This window comes from Haliotis rufescens, unplaced genomic scaffold (genome assembly GCF_023055435.1).
Source record: "Haliotis rufescens isolate VD_foot unplaced genomic scaffold, xgHalRufe1.0.p SCAF_22, whole genome shotgun sequence".
Classification (NCBI taxonomy): Eukaryota; Metazoa; Mollusca; class Gastropoda; order Lepetellida; family Haliotidae; genus Haliotis; species Haliotis rufescens.
In genome coordinates this window covers 3,472,870-3,489,837 of record NW_025963913.1, presented here as the reverse complement: position 1 = coordinate 3,489,837, position 16,968 = coordinate 3,472,870, and the positions used below count along the sequence as shown (strand labels likewise).

Genomic DNA, 16,968 nt, shown 5'->3' with positions numbered 1-16,968 from the left:
TTGTTATTACTATTATTATAACGTGTCCCTTTGCAAAAGAAGTAGTTATCACAATGCATGGATTGTTTCTGAATATTGCAATACAGGTACTCGTTACAAGGCCTACCAATCTGGTATTTTAAAACTCATGACACCAGTAAAAGAACAGTTTGTCTTCTTCATTACAAAATCTTAATCTTTACTACATGTTTGTCATTTATATATCATGTGTGTGATTACACTAGCACTTCTATGATTATTGTGTATTTAGAATAGAGACGGTTTAACACATTTAAGGTCCTACCTGACTATTAGTGTGTATATAGAGAATCTCACCCTTTTGATGTCAAATATATCAACACGAGTTGATAAAAGTGGAAAAATTCCGAGGCTTGCCGAGGATTTTCCCACTTTTATCAACGAGTGTTGATATATTTGATATCAAAAACACGAGGGTGAGATTTTATTTATCATCTAACATCATTCTTCCAAATTCTCCAATTTGTAGACAGTAATTAGCAGTGTCTTCAGTGTAAAAAGTACTGCTAACAGCTTCAGTAGCAGAGCCATTAGTGATGTCATTTGATTGTGACGTCATGGTAACCAGTAACGTAAAAATGTTCTGCAAAGCATTGTGATGTAATTTCATTGCAGCGATATCTACAGTATAGATATCGCTTGATCTCGTCCAAGCATTATCCCCTGTGGGAGCCAGTTTTGGATGATAAGAAAGGATTAATTAAACTGATTATGTGTAGGCAATACATTAAGTGAAGCCGTATATCACTGAGTATCATTTGCCTTAGCTACTGTGGTCTAGTGGATAGAACGTCTGCTCGGAGAGCCGCATCATACCACGTCATACCGTGTCACAGACATTAACCCTTAGACTGCGTGTCGCGACAATTCTGCAGGCTAAAGGTTAACAGATGGTACTTGTTGTTTGCCCGCCTGCTGCTCGGCAATAAGGGAATAAAATAGACTGGTAGGCTTGGAGTCGGTATGCTGTGTCTGAGTGGGGTATCCATGTTAAACTGTTGCATGGTATCTGGTGGGCTAGCCCTATAAAAACTAGTCCTGACTGGATGCAAACAGACACACACAAACCCATAAGGTACGTAAGTGCAATAAGCTTGAATGCCATGTTGAACCCCATTTCACCTAACCCCACCTCATGAAGCCACAAGGGGGAGTGAATGTTTGGTTGTGTTGTGACGGTGTATTATGATAAGGCTATGTGTTAATTACAGCAGTAGCACACTTGAAGGATGAGTCATTCTACATGTGCCAACACTACTGGTAAATGTCAGCTCGCTCTAATTGTGTTGAAATTTCCCCTTGGTCAGTTGTCAGTTCAGCAAGTTAACTCCCTTACCTTGGGAAGTTTGATCAATATTTATTAGAACTACCAGAATTATTCAGTTGTAACTGTAGTAAAATTGGCATCATGTAATGTATGACTGGCATTGAGTGATGTCATTTCTGTCCACAAATGTGAGAGTTACAATGTCGATAAACAGTATGTGTTTTCAGAATTGTGGGCTCTTACTGAGTGCTTGATGTATGAAATCTGACATTCAAAATTTCCAGCTAATGCTGTTGGTTCGATATGAAATTTCATTTCTTTTCTTTTGATTTGCAAGACAGCATATGTTAAGTACATTGTTTATCAAATAACCTTCTGATGTACTTGTTAACATGGTTTGCAAAGCCTGTGCTTAGGCGCCTACACCATAGTCCTGATAAACATTGATAGATTGACAATAACATCTTCTATTTGTTATAGCAAGTAAATTTGTGTTGAGTACATTGTTACTAAGAGGTCATGAGTATAAATATTGCACAATCATGCAGCTTCAGTGCATCCCTGTTTATTGGTACCACATGGGAACCAGATAGGTCTCAGCATTCTATTGCTTGCCCCAAGGGGGCCCGGGTTGAGAATTGGCCCCCAGCAAACTATGCTGGTTGTAAAAGGCGACTTAATGGATCGGATGGTCAGCTTGGTGACTCGGGTGATGACGTATCATTGTACCTCGATGGCATGGGGCAGTGCTCATGATACCAACCACACACTTTCATTATTTACTGTCTCCCGTCATATAGTTGGAATATTGCTGACAGCAGCATTTAAGAACATTCTCTGGCTCACAGTTGATGGTGTGTGTGTAATGTGTCTGCAATAACTGGCTTCTCAAGAGGCTTTGTTGTTGAGTAGGAAAAGTATTTTCAGTATAACTTGATACAGCGGGGAAATGGATGACATTAAAAGGGATCCCTGACCCATCCCTGATGTTAGAGACTGAATATTTATGTGGTCGATAGGTCAAGATATCCTTGCCCAAAACCTCAATTAGGTGGTCAGGCTCGCTGACTTGATGCATGTCATCGATCCAAATTGCGTGAATCGATGCTCATGATATTAATCACTGGATTGTCTGGTCCACACTCGATTATTTACAGACCGCCGTCATATAGCTGGAATATTGCTGGGTGCGGCTTTAAACCAAACCAAACCAAAACCTCAATACCCAAGGAAGCTGTAGATCACTACACTAAATTAAGTACACTTGGATATGTTTTCTGGAATAATGTTGACATACTGTAAGCAGTCTCTGGAGAATCATTATATATTTCCATCCAGATTCCATCTGAACAATAATTGGGACTTTAATTTTCCCCCTGCACACTGAGGGGATCTGCTGACCAGGTATTCATTATCCTACTTATCCAGTTTCTGTCAGTGGTTGGCTGTATACCAGAAATTAACTGATAATCAAGGGCTTCTCTTGACACAATAACCAGCCCCCTCAATCACCATTCTGGACTGGGTTGGCCCACAAACCAAGTACTCCTGGCTTGTTGATTGATATTTTATGTGGCACAAATCAATCTCTTAGATGGTTTGTTGATCACATTATGAAGCCTTAATGCTGTGTATAGCCTGTTGGACTGTGTGCAGCTTGGCTGAAAACGACTATCAGTCTAGGTATCTTTTGCAATCAAGTGGAAAAGCTGCATGTGAAAAAGGGGCTGAATGCCTTCCTGTGTTGTTGTCCAGGGTCTGAGTGTTCATGTCTCCAACACATTACTTTCATAAGGCTTGTCTTCCCAGCAGGACTCTTCCAGCTTGCACACTATGTCATCGTAACACTGTCTGCAACATTGTTTCATTATTAGCAGTCTCTGCTAGTCAGGAAATGCCATGTTGTAAAAAGTAACACTGTCAGGATTCTTTTCCTTTTCCTTTTTGAGTTTTGGCAAACAAGTACCTTGGAGAGGAGGGTTTACAAGTTGGTAGTTAGTAAAATTTTGGGCTTCAGCATGTTTAGTCAGTAGTCATTATATTTTTCGGCTTAGTGAAAAAGTTTAACAGGTTTTCCACGTAATATATTCGTAGGTAAATTATTGCATATTTTATTCTAATCTTTTATGATTTAAATTTGACTCAGCTCATGTTTACAATGCTTTATAAGTTGTTTATGCAAAACAATAAGCCTCATCAGGACCCTCCGCAATGTTTGAAATAAGCACCTGCCCATGGGTCAGTGGCAGGTAGATCTTGTGTCAGGCCCATAGTTTCCAATTTTATTGGGTCTCTATGGTATGCAGTAAATTTATGTGTCGATTTATATGTCAAATAAACTGCAGTTTTTTAAATGAGGGCCTGACAAGTTTAGTCAGGGCCTGCTGCTTTTGAAGTCTGTGGGTCCTGATAGCAGCCTAGCTATTTATTTTATTTCAAACACTGACCCTCAGCACAGCTACATTTATTCTTTGGGTTTGGGTTTTAGTTGGAATGGTTTTTCGTCTGTTTGTCTTGACACATGGGGCCCGTGAAGATTTGGGGTAGAATAGGTCTTCAGCAACCCATGCTTGCCGTAAAAGGTGACTATGCTTGTCGTAAAAGGCGACTAACGGGATCGGGTGGTCAGGCTCGCTGACTTGGTTGATGCATGTCATCGATCCCAATTGGGTGGATCGATGCTCATTATATTAATCATTGGATTGTCTGGTCCAGACTCGATTATTTACAGACTGCCGTCATATAGCTGGAATATTGCTGAGTGCGGCGTTAAATAGCAAACCAACCAAACCAACCTTGACACATGGTTTAATGCACATTTCAGGAAGTCATGGTAAGATTTATATATGGTTCCTCGCCCCTTCTTGTACAATGCAGCTTTCTGTTACGCCCCAGTGTCAGTGGGGTAGCTACAGGGTTAGACACAGCCACTAACCATTAGTTCTGTGACTTGTGAACTCCTAACAAAATCAGGGTTACACACCGATTCTAGCCATTAGATATGTGACAAGTGAATGTCTCAATGGCAGGGTTAAACACAGCCACTAGCCTTAGTCCTGTGACTGGTAACTATCTTAAAGAACATTATAACAGCATCTGATGGAACTATAGGTAAAAAAAACCATTATTAATATAGAGAAATTATTTCAACGATAACAGGGTTTAAGTCAGGGAAATCACAATATCTTGTAATTATTGAGTTCATTTGCCCTTCTTTCCATTTTCAGGTGTAATTAACTGGACAGTTAGATCTTATGCAGCTATTTTTAATGTATTCTGCCTTCTGTTATCCCAATCAAACCAAGCTTCCAATAATACACTGATGCACGGTGATACACACTAGACATGACACAGAATGCAAGACTCGTGTGTTGAAATACACTGCAATATTAACAGTTGTGTATGCAGAGTTTCAGATTGGATTGTACCGTCAGTCATTGATAGGTCTTTTGTTAATATGTCATAAGCAAGGAGAGCTGATTTGTTTACAGTTGATTTACAGAATCTGTCACACCTAAGAAATCAAAAGAGGACCCAAAAAATGAAAGCTCTATTGTTTATTCTGTTGAATGTAATATTCTTGGAAATGTGTTAAAACAATGTCTGTAATGTCACTGATGTGTTTCTAAAGATTGATTTAATCAATAGTTTAATCCATTAGATAGCAGACTATGCCAGTCTATTCCAACAGTTGTTAACAAGCTTGTGATCTTCACACAATTCTTGACACAAACAGTTTCATGGCTGACAAGGTTTATGTTTCAAGTTGATTTTGTATGAAGTTAGGCTCTGATAGAGTTAATGCCTTTGTATCGTGGGAGTCATGATACATATCTTGTGAATGTTTTGCTGTGTCAGCCCTGATATATGCCATCACAGAAGTCTGTCATTTGATATTGTGTGCAGCTTAAATGCTATTTAGGATATTCAGATCATGGTATGTGTGTTCTAATGTTCTAGGGCTTGTCTGCGGACAGACATCTTGAACATGTTTCGTTATGCATCCCATAACCTGTGTGATTGTGGGTATATGAGAGGGCTAGCACTATAAAACCTCAATTAGTCAGGACATACAACACATGCATGCCTGTAGCCTTCAAATATAGTTTGATATGTTTTATGTTTCACATTTCTAATGATGATGATGATGGCCATGATTGTGGTGGTGGTGGTGGTGGTGGTGGTGGTGGTGATGATGATGATGATGATGGCCATGATTGTGGTGATGATGATGGTGATGGTCATGATTGTGGTGGTGGTGATGATGATGATGATGATGGCCATGATTGTGGTGATGATGATGATGATGGCCATGATTGTGGTGATGATGATGGCCATGGTGGTGATGATGGTGGTGATGATGATGATGATGATGATGATGGGGGTGGTGGGGGTGGTGGTGATGGCCATGATGATGGTCATGATTGTGATGATGATGATGATGATGGCCATGATTGTGGTGGTGATGATGATGATGATGGCCATGGTGATGATGATGATGATGGCCATGGTGATGATGATGATGATGATGATGGTGGTGATGGCCATGATTGTGATTGATAATGATTGATAATGATTGTTTTGTTCTTTCCAGACAGAAGAGGTTTGTGGCCCTGAAGGTCGTCAAAAGTGCTCAGCATTATACAGAGACAGCCCTGGATGAAATTAAGTTATTAAAATGTGTAAGTGTGTACAGAAGCTGTTTATACATTTCTACATTGTCTGCTACTGTGAGATTGATGTAATGTTGGTGATTTGCAACTGGAAATTGCTCATTTACAAACCTGAATAGTGATGTCAGTACACCGTCTACAAAGCCGGACGTTTTTCCAGGGACACCTTTAAGTTTAACATCAGACAAACTTATTCACATTGGTGGGTTACTGCCAATTTGGACCCTCTGTCACTTTCTAACTTGTTTTATTTATTGTTTCCATGTGGGTATTTGAAGTCAGAGTTAGCAAACAATATTTCATTTCTTTCGCAAGGGGAAAAATGGGGGATTGGTTGGTCAGAATGGCTATAATGCCTGAATTATACTTGGATGAATGATGGGGAACTGACACTCAGCTTTGATCTTGATGATAGTGAATAGTATTGCTGATGATTATGTCTTGCAACTTGCAACTTACACTCTTCTCACCCTGGTTCATGCTGGTTCACAGAAGTACATACGTGTATGTTATCCAATCAGTATAAGCAGTTTATAATTATGTGAAATTTTTAAGCTTTATCTTTGAAAATCACCTTTGTTATATTTCTGTACTGGGGTCTTTCCATATTGAGATTCCTGACAAAATAATAATTGTTTTTCATGGAATTGGTTTCTGTTGGTTGATTTGTTGATTTCTTTGCCTCAGGTTCGCAACAGTGACGAGAATGATCCCTACAGAAAGAAGACAGTACAGTTATTGGATGATTTTAAGATAACAGGGGTGAATGGGACACGTATCCTTTGAATGACCAACAACAAACTGCCAATATGGTTCTTCTTTCTGTAGTCATTCCTTTGGACTGTGTGAAGAACATGCATGATATATGTCAGTGGTTAATAACAAACGATGTTAAGAGATGCTACTTCTTGTTGTCCTGTCTCCGCATTAATGGGACAAAACGAGGACTTTCTCACACATGCGCACATACACGTGCACATGATGTGTTGCTGTATAAGTGCATTAATCTTGTACGAGATCTTGATGCATAAAGGGATTACATGTAAAAAATGAATTGGGAAAAAATTGTTCATCAAGGCTTAAATTGTTAAAAATAAATACAAATATTTGGACAGAAATGTAAGGGATTGGGAGGTTTTTACAAGCTGAATATATCAATGGAGATTAAATGGTTTTGTTTCTATTTGTGACTTTATGATCAATATGAATGCTTTAACATTTAAGATAAAATTTGATCCTTAACCCATGACAGATGTATGTATGGTGTTTGAGGTGTTGGGCTATAACTTGTTGAAGCTTATCATTCGATCCAGCTATCAGGGGATACCCCTCGCCAATGTCAGATGTATAATAAAACAGGTAAGTAGTGTAGGGGAGACAACTCTAGCATTGGTATCTCTTTTAGAATTGCTTTTATCTGTTAATCAATAATTTGTGACTGATGAAAGTCAATAAATTGTCTTTGATGGGCCCTCCTGGGATATAAGTTTCACTTCAGGTTTAGCTGTAGAATCAATTTAGACAAATGGATTTATTTTTTTATAAGTTGGAAAGGAGTTTGAATGCATTTCAATAAATTGTTTTAATCTCTGAACTTGCTTGATAAGTGCCCAATATTCTTTGCCATCATATATCTAAGTTGATATTTAGCCACCAGAGTTAGGACTTTTAAAGTTAAGATAAGTCATTATATCATTTTGTTTTCTTCCCATTCCTCCTCCATATATAACATGGGACTGTTTGCAGGTGCTGCAAGGGCTGCACTACCTTCATGCCAAGTGCAAGATCATCCACACCGATATCAAACCTGAGAACATTCTCATGTGTGTCGATGAAACCCACATCCGGAAGCTAGCAGCTGATGCTTTTGAGTGGCAAAAGCTAGGTCTCAAACTACCAGGCTCTGCAGGTGGGTCACTAATGGAGACTGGCTGCCAGATGTATTTGTAGGAAGGGATTAGCTTTCTGCTTAAGGGGCAAGAAGAAAAGTGTCAAATAGCAGAAGGATGTTTGTTTGGATTTTCATTAGTGCTCACATCTGCATTAAGTGCAAATATTTAATGAGACATGCAAATTATGACATTGATAAATAGTTGTCCTGTTGATTTCACTTCTATTTGCTTGGTGAAGCTGTCATTTTTGCATGATCTAGAGGGTTGTCACTATTCATCAAAAATTTACCCTTGACAATATGACATAATGCCTACCCATGTGTTATGATCCCGTAGGGTTCCGGGTTAGAGTCTCCTGCAACCTATGCAAGTATGAGGTGACTTGATTGGCTTGATGGATTGGGTGGTCATACTTGTGACCTGGTTAATAATGAGTCATTCATTTTTCCTTGTATCCATCACTAGATTGTCTGGTCCAGACTCCATTATTTTCAAGCCACCATCATATAGCTTAAATATTGCTTAGTGCGGCATTTCACAACAAACAAACAAGTACTACTATTTGGAATAGTCAATAAAATATAATCTGGAACATCTCAAACCATGCTGACAATGCACAGTTGGTGGAAATACTTCACCTAACTTTGGTTACTTGGTCATTGGAATTGGCACATTGTTTTCTCTCAAGCACAATGTTCATGTTTTCAGTGAGCACAGCCCCAAAAGAAAAGCCCATGGATCCAAGTAAGATGTCAAAGAACAAAAAGAAGAAGCTGAAAAAGAAGATGAAGAAACAACAACAGCTGCTGGAGATGCAGATGCAACAAATACAGGAATTAGAAGCAGCACCGCAGGTAACAGCTTTGCCCCAACCTTACAAGGGGACAGACACAATAGGACTTTTATGACTAACACGTAGGTGGGATTGGATGGCTGATCAGAGCGTTCTTTGACTGACCACTGTTGTAACTCTTCATCAATGACGTATGAGCTGGAACACTTCAGTAGCTTCATAAGGCCCTTGAGGTTTCCATGAACAAAACAATACTTTGGCTATGCTGTTACTCACATAGCCACGCTTAAAGATCCGGCTTAGAATTGTTTTTCAGCAATCCATGCTTGTAGTATGAAGCAACTATGCTTTTCATAAGAGGCCATTAACGGGTTCAGATGGTGGGACTTGCGGACATGGTTGATATGTCTTCATATCCAAGTTAGTGTAGATCGATGCTCAAAATGTCAATCATTTTTCTGGTCCAGACTGGAAACCTGTTATTACTTAGACTTTTGAAGGTCAGAGTATATTGTAGAACACTGGCTTAAGCTGATATTGGAGGGACACCTGGTGGTGCAGAGTTGCATCCCTTAGTTGCCAAGATGTATACTGGTGTCTGATTCAGATCCCAGATGTACCAATTTTAGTATAGTCTTGGTTGTAGAAGCAAAGGTGGTAGAGTAGTCAGGTTGTTAAAGTGTTTTTGCCTTCACGCTGATAGACCTGGTTGGATTCCCCTCATGTACAATGTGTGAAGCCCTTCTTGGTGTACCCTGACATTTTTATTACTCAAATAATGCTAAAAGTGTCGTGGAGCTTCACTCACTCTTGAAGCTATTAATTCAAAACTAATAGGGATGTGTATTGGCTGTTATAATAATTGTATTGCAGAATATTGTCATACAGGTCATACTGTGTTTGACAGTGATTGACATTAATTTGACATGCAGATAACGAAACATGTTTTATATTTTTACCCAATGTACATGTGCACCGAATAAATATTGCAATGTGTATTGTTTGAAAAACATATTGCAGTATACCAGTACTACTGTGTAGTCCTGTGTTCCTTTATCATAAATTGAGCACTTTGATGTAGTAGACCCTCTTCTTCACAGCTATCTTGTATACCAATGCATCACTTGAAATCAGGTTTTATTTTCCAATGCTGTTATTGCAGACCCCCGAGAACCAGGAAGAAGGGGGTGCACTGACCAACAGTGAGAGTTCCAACAGCCTTCAGCAGCTGGGTGAGATGGGGAGTCTGCCCACCCCTAGTGAGAGCACCAGCAGCCTACAGGAATTAGCAGGAGATGCTGAGAACAGCAGGGACAGCCCACCGCAAGACAACAACGAACCAATCGTAGTAGACAACGCCGATACTGACACCACCACGGACAACAGTGTCAAGACAGAGGAGAACATGGAGGAACAAGAAAATAATAATGCAGCTGGTACGTTCAAGTGACTGGGTTATGATATTATATGTGTATAAAGCATTTATGAAGCTGCTTACTATCATCTTGGACAGCTGCTCAGCGCTTCACAGTATTATTACCCATGTCAGTGTGCACTCAAATTTCATTCTCATCTTCCTGGGGAGTATATAATCCAAAGTGTCTCTGCGGTGCTAGAAGGTTAACAATTACACTACCATTTTATCCTTTTGGGTACCCATTCACTGCTGGGTGAACATTCAATTTTTGAAGTCTCTTGTCAAAGGAGACACCACATGTAACGTGTGGGGCAGGACTGAATCCCTAGAAACTGTCACATTATTATTTCATCCTACTTGATACCCATTCACTGCTTGGTGAACAGGCACATTTCAAGCAGTCACTTGCTTAGGAGACACAACATGTAACATGTGAGGCAGGACTGAAGCCCTAGAAAGTCTCGGGATTCGATCTTGCTGAACACCGCCACATGTCCACCTAACCTCAACTAATGTTTCTTGACTGATTTGTGACCTGTGCACTGTACACTATAAACCCTTGAATCTCAAGACATTAAGCTCTAAATGGCATGAAGTATGATACCTAGGAATTTCAAATATCTATCTGAATGTTTTTGTTGATGAGAGGAAAACTTGTTTTCAGATTTATGAATGTTCATGGACTTTTGATGCTCAGACGTTATATTTGGACCTGACAGGAGATTTCAAATATTGCCATGTTTGTGCATCTAATACTCAAATCTGAAAAAAAAATTTTCTTTTATCAACAAAATTTGTACCAATATTGGAATCATCCCATTATATTGTTAATATGATAAGGTATCTAACGTTCCAGAGCACTGTCTTTCTAGGTGCACTCAACAGCTGTGATACACTTTCCATGTTTGTAGAAATCATAGAAGTGATGTTTGTTGTATGTTTGGTATTACACTGCTCAACTTTTGCTCAGGACAAAAATAATCATCTTTGTGCAAAGCATGGTCTTTAGCAAATATTGAGTAGTACAGTTCTTGAAGGTAACACAATTGTAATCAGTGTTTCACTGGCAATCATCCCTTATTTAGTGTTTCAAATTGAAGTATGAAAGTCAAATGTTCCTTCTATTAAACAATTGTATATTTAGAAGGTCCTTTGAATAGAATACAATCACAGCAGAAGTAAAGAACACTGGAACCTGCTTTGTTTCTAATGATGTGCTATCTTTCAGACATGGACCAGCCAAAGACTACAACAAATTCCACAGATGAAGTTGAGATGAGTTCCGAGTGTCCAGTGATTGAGACTGTGTCACAGAATGATCTCGGCAAAGTTTCGTCCAGTGAGAGCCAGATCACAGCAATTGCCAAGCTGAATGTCACGGATGACGAGACAAAGGAAAATTGTCAACCGATCTGTAACGGCCACGACACTGGAGGAGGAGGAGGCAGCAGTGGAGGAGGGGGGACGCCGGTGGAGATGGACATGAATAAAAATGTGCAGGAGAACTGCGAGGCGGTGACACCCCCTGTTGAGAACGACATGGAACACAGTCAGTCCGAGGGGGGGTCTGCTGAGGATAAACCCCAGGCAGAAGCCCCCTCTGAGGAGGGACCAGACAACAATTCAAACGATTTGACCGGTCAGTGGCTGGTCTGTGGTGTAGTGTGTTTTATCATGTGTAGTTGTGCCAGTGCTTTCGCTGCGGATATATGCTTGTGCCACAAAGGAGGTCATTCATAACGGAGCAGTTTACCTGTGTTGCAGAGGAGTGTTAAGGCTTATTGTTTGGTTAAATTTCATTGATCTGTATTGATGACTTTGTTGGTTACTTGATGGTAATTTGGTGGTTCTGCTTGGGTATGGGTGGCCAATTGGGTGCCTCAAGTAACTTGTTTGGGTTTGAGAACCTAAACAGTGCAAGGTTGGTTGTGGTATGGAGTGTAAGATTCACTCTGTGGTCCTTGGTCTGTCAGCACCATGCTCATACCACTGGAATTTACCACCGTTGTACACATCAACGATTGGTGTCACTTTGCATGCTTTTGGCTTTTGTCCCACATTTCTGACAATGACTGAAATACTGTTCAAAAATGTTTTGGACCAACTCACCACCCAGCTGACGTATTTTCTATCTTGGAATACTTTTGCTTGTGTTTACATTGGGTTCATGAATGAAAACACCTTTACAATGTTTATGCAAAAATAATATGTAAATGTGGGATATTCTATATACAAATGTTGTAAACTGCTTTGATTAATTTTTCACTTCCATTATTTTCAGTTGAAAAAGCCAACAGTGTAGACAGACCTGATCCAGTCAGGGAGGTCTGTGATATACCTGTGAAGATAGCTGATTTGGGAAATGCATGCTGGACGGTAAGCGACAAGGTTCTGGGTAGTCACCCTGTACCATACTTATCGTCACATTCCTTGAATGATGACCTGAGGAGATTCGGGTATAGAATGGGTCCCCAGTAACCTATGCTTGTTGTGAAAGGTGGCTAAAATGGATCAGGTGTCAAGCTTGGTGACTTGTTAGATTGGGTTTCATCGTACCCTGACAACCACGTATCATGCTCATTTTGTCACTGGTTTGTCTGGTACAGACCCCATTAGGTTCTGGGTTAGAACATTTTTAGAAACCTATGCTTGTTGATCATGTATCATCGTGGTTTGATAACATGTCCTATACCCCAACGTGGTGAATCGTTCATAACATCAAAATCAATTGATTATCTGATCCAGATTTTATTATTGCCCTATTGGTAGAATACTGCTGACTGCAGTGTTAAACATTCACTGGTTCAGATGAAGATACATTTGCAGAGATGGTAGTATGATATTTTCATCAACTGACAACATGGACAAGCCCCAATAATTTTAGCATATCATATATCAGTTTCCCTCTAAAGAATACTTGGCCTCAACACTGCTCAAAGTTGGGAAAAAATTGCAATCTTGATGTCTATTTGTCAACTATATTTTGCATGTTCTGTGACTAGTTTATCATGTTTATTGTGCTTGTTCAAATGACTACTTGTGGAAACTTCATATGATGATCCTAAAGCCTTCAGACAGCTGTTATTACATCTGCTAAACTGTTTTCAATAGCTCAGCAAAATAAGCAGTCAGTTTGGTCCTGACTTTCATGGCTTGAAGTTGAGTTCTTTCATCAGTCACATATATAGAATACTAAACGAGCTCCCGTGTAATACCAATTTTATGAAACGAGTGAATAGTTGTGGTATGTGACGGGCGTTTTTAGAATTATACAGTTGAGTATGAATAGGCTGACACCTACACAATCCACGGCATTGTCCAATTGAGTTTAACAGAATAATACTTCAAACATGTCATAAGTTGAAAGGTATGAATTAATACCATACAACGGTCCACCTTTAGAATTCACAAAATTATCGTAGGGCTAAGACTATCGCAACTCACATACTTTAACTTAGACTAACGACTGTCATTGCGCTACAATCGATTGTCTTGTGTAACGGGCCTTGCACCTCAAAGTTTACAGTAAAGTCACAATACCCGATGACGTAATTTGTGGAATTTTGTTGCAAGATCCATCAGCGAAACAATGCCATGTGACGTCAGCCTAGCAACAAGGTTGCTGGGGTCATCGAGTGTGCATAAGCTCCTCTCAGTGATCTATCAACAATGTCATTGAATAAGCCAAGGGATGTTGAGAGCTTTCAATATTTGTTTGTGAAACGTGTTCCGAGAGTACATAAGCACGCGTTTTGGTATTACACAATGTGTAATACAGCTGTATGTTTATTAAACGGGTGATCTCTTCACGGGCAAGTAATAAACAGGCTTTTTAAATCTCCAGTGACGTCATAGTATTGTTCTTCAGTCAGGTTAAATTTCATAACTAGGGATGTTATCATATCCAGGGGAATTTATTTTTACAACTTCCGTTTATATTGTAACATATGAATGTTTCTCGTCAGAAATATATTTTGCACTTGAACACTATGTAATGAAATGTAAAATCAAATGACAAATGTTTTCTTCATGTTAATGCAACATGCAACCTTCGTATCTGTAGCCCATTGACTATACAACAAGGCTTCAGACACGCTGATAAATCACAATGCTTTTAAGGCTACCCAAAAAAAATTATATTATTGATTCTCAGGCACCGCCACATCATCACAAAGTCCTCCGCACGTTTCGTTTTTATTTCCATTTAAATTTTTTTTTTTTTTAAATCCTTAAATATTCCACGTCTCAAACACTCGACCCCAACAGTGAATTGCTACAATACTTAAAAACTATGTGATCCAATAGAACGTGCAATTACTTCCCTTTTCATGTGCACTGCTTTACCATGTTTACTGCACATCTCTTGTGTAAGGCTGTTTTGCTGTTTGCAAATTTGGTCAATCAAAACATTAAATTTGCGATACAACATCATTAGACATGATGATTTACAAATTCAATGGTATTTGTACGTAAAGCAATATCTGGTGAAGTGGCTATGTTGAATTTGTGATGGTTCTTTAGGATCTGAATTCTCTCCTTCCAAAATCAGTGAAGCACCACTAAGCTCCCAGCTCTTTAACCTCAGGTATGCCCTTTCAGGCCTTGATTAATGTTGTCTTGAGGTTGTGGTTGATTTCTTATGATCATGATGATGGAAAGTATCTGGACAGGTGCTCACTGCTTATTTTATGCAACCTATGCTTATTATAAGAGGCGGCTTACAGGATCAGGTGGTCAGACTCACGGGGTTGGTTGATGCACGACATCGTATCCCAGTTGCATAAGATTGAGACTCATTTCAATCTCTGGCTAGCCTGGTACGGACTTGATTATTTACATTTCGCTGTCATATAGTTGGAATATAGTGCAGTTTTTAAAGAACATCCAACACCAAACAAAACAAACGTGTGAGGCATTCTTAATCACACTACAAGTTTGCCTGGTCAAGATGGCAGGATACATCTGCAGTGTTTCTAACCACAGTGATGTAAAACAACATTCACTTGTGAATTGATGTAATTACCCCATGGAGATTTGTATAGGTCTCCAGTAATCTGTTTCTCCATCATGTGGGGATTCTGGGTGATTCCGGGTTAGACTAGCTCTCAGCAACCTATGCTTGTCTACCCTGTGAGGATTCTGGGTGAGAAGAGGTACACAGCAACCTATGCTCGTCCACCCTGTGGGGATTCTGGGTGATTCCGGGTTAGACTAGCTCTCAGCAATCTGTGCTTGTCCACCCTGTGGGGATTCCGGGTTAGGATAGGTGTCCAGCAATCTGTGCTTGTCCACCCTGTGGGGATTCCGAGTTAGTATAGGTGTCCAGCAATCTGTGCTAGTCCACCCTGTGGGGATTCCGGGTTAGTATAGGTGTCCAGCAATCTGTGCTTGTCCACCCTGTGGGGTTTCCGAGTTAGTATAAGTCTCCAGCAATCTGTGCTTGTCCACCCTGTGGGGATTCTGGGTTAGTATAGGTGTCCAGCAATCTGTGCTTGTCTACCCTGTGGGGATTCCGGGTTAGAATAGGTCTCAGCAACCTATGCTTGTCCACCCTGTGGTGATTCTGGGTTAGTATAGGTGTCCAGCAACCTATGCTTGTCCACCCTGTGGGGATTCCGGGTTAGTATAGGTGTCCAGCAATCTGTGCTTGTCCACCCTGTGGGGATTCTGGGTTAGTATAGGTGTCCAGCAATCTGTGCTTGTCCACCCTGTGGTGATTCCGGGTTAGTATAGGTGTCCAGAAATCTGTGCTTGTCCACCCTGTGGGGATTCTGGGTTAGTATTGGTGTCCAGCAATCTATGCTTGTCCACCAAGTGGGGATTCCGGGTTAGAATAAGTCTCAGCAACCTATGCTTGTCCACCCTGTGGTGATTCTGGGTTAGTATAGGTGTCCAGCAATCTATGCTTGTCTACCCTGTGGGGATTCCGGGTTAGAATAGGTGTCCAGCAACCTATGTTTGTCCACCCTGTGGGGATTCCGGGTTAGAATAGGTGTCCAGCAATCTATGCATGTCAACCCTCAATCCTGTGAGGATTCTGGGTAAGAAGAGGTACACAGCAACCTATGCTTGTCTTAAGATGTGACCAAACAGATTAAGTGGTCAGGCTCAGTGACTCAGTTGATAGTGTTTATGTTGATGGCTTTGAAAGTGTGACATTGACAAATACAAATGCACACTGAGAATGCAAACTTTTAGCATCTGTAGTCATGGTAGTCATAAAAAACCACTCATTTTACAATAGAGACGCTCAAGTTTATTTTTGAATTGGCAATTGTGGTGAACCAGTGATCGATTTAGAGATATTTAACAATTGCCCACGTTAACATTCTTGATGTATAAAGATTCACAGTCTGTGCCATAAACTTTCGAGTCTACTACCCCAAACATGTCTCTAACTAAGTCTTACCATCATTTTCAGTTGAGCTTAGTGATATCATATGGACTGTTTTGTTAGCTGAGCTTACAAGACTAAACTTTTACTAGACTCGAGACTGAGACTAGTGGCTTAGGTTGCAGACTGTATTCAGCTTAAGTGTTTTTTGTTGGAGTGTCTGTATGATGTTTGAGTCGTACACATGTTCAGGTGACCCCAGTCATCAATGGCACTGTGATCCTCAGTGCAGAGTTATGTCCCTTACCCTTGCTTAGATCCGCTGGACGTGGGAAAAAGTCCTGAAGAAACCATGATTGTGATCCTTGATCTGTTTCACCAAAGTGGTGTGTATTATGACCTGAGTTACTTTCAGCCGACCTCTCACATTAGGCTGACATGCCATTATGTTGGTATTGAAACCAGCAATAAGCCGACATCACATCACATCACCTGTACTTGTCCACCTTGTGGGGATTCCAGGTTAGAATTGCTCCCTAGCAACCTTTGCTTGTTGTAAGAGGCAACGAAATGG

At 40.2% G+C, this 16,968-nt stretch overlaps 1 protein-coding gene across 4 annotated transcripts in view; it reads left to right on the top strand.

Moving 5' to 3' along the window:
- Positions 1-16,968, top strand: part of LOC124136332 (SRSF protein kinase 3-like) — a 59,528-nt gene that overhangs the window by 33,862 nt on the left and 8,698 nt on the right. For all 4 annotated transcript variants that reach the window (XM_046502235.2, XM_046502233.2, XM_046502236.2 and 1 more), the window contains 8 exons: positions 5,880-5,967; positions 6,646-6,733; positions 7,211-7,317; positions 7,705-7,867; positions 8,559-8,704; positions 9,806-10,079; positions 11,289-11,699; positions 12,342-12,436. In XM_046502235.2, the coding sequence (XP_046358191.1) occupies positions 5,880-5,967; positions 6,646-6,733; positions 7,211-7,317; positions 7,705-7,867; positions 8,559-8,704; positions 9,806-10,079; positions 11,289-11,699; positions 12,342-12,436 (1,372 nt within the window). The remainder of the gene's footprint in view (positions 1-5,879; positions 5,968-6,645; positions 6,734-7,210; positions 7,318-7,704; positions 7,868-8,558; positions 8,705-9,805; positions 10,080-11,288; positions 11,700-12,341; positions 12,437-16,968) is intronic.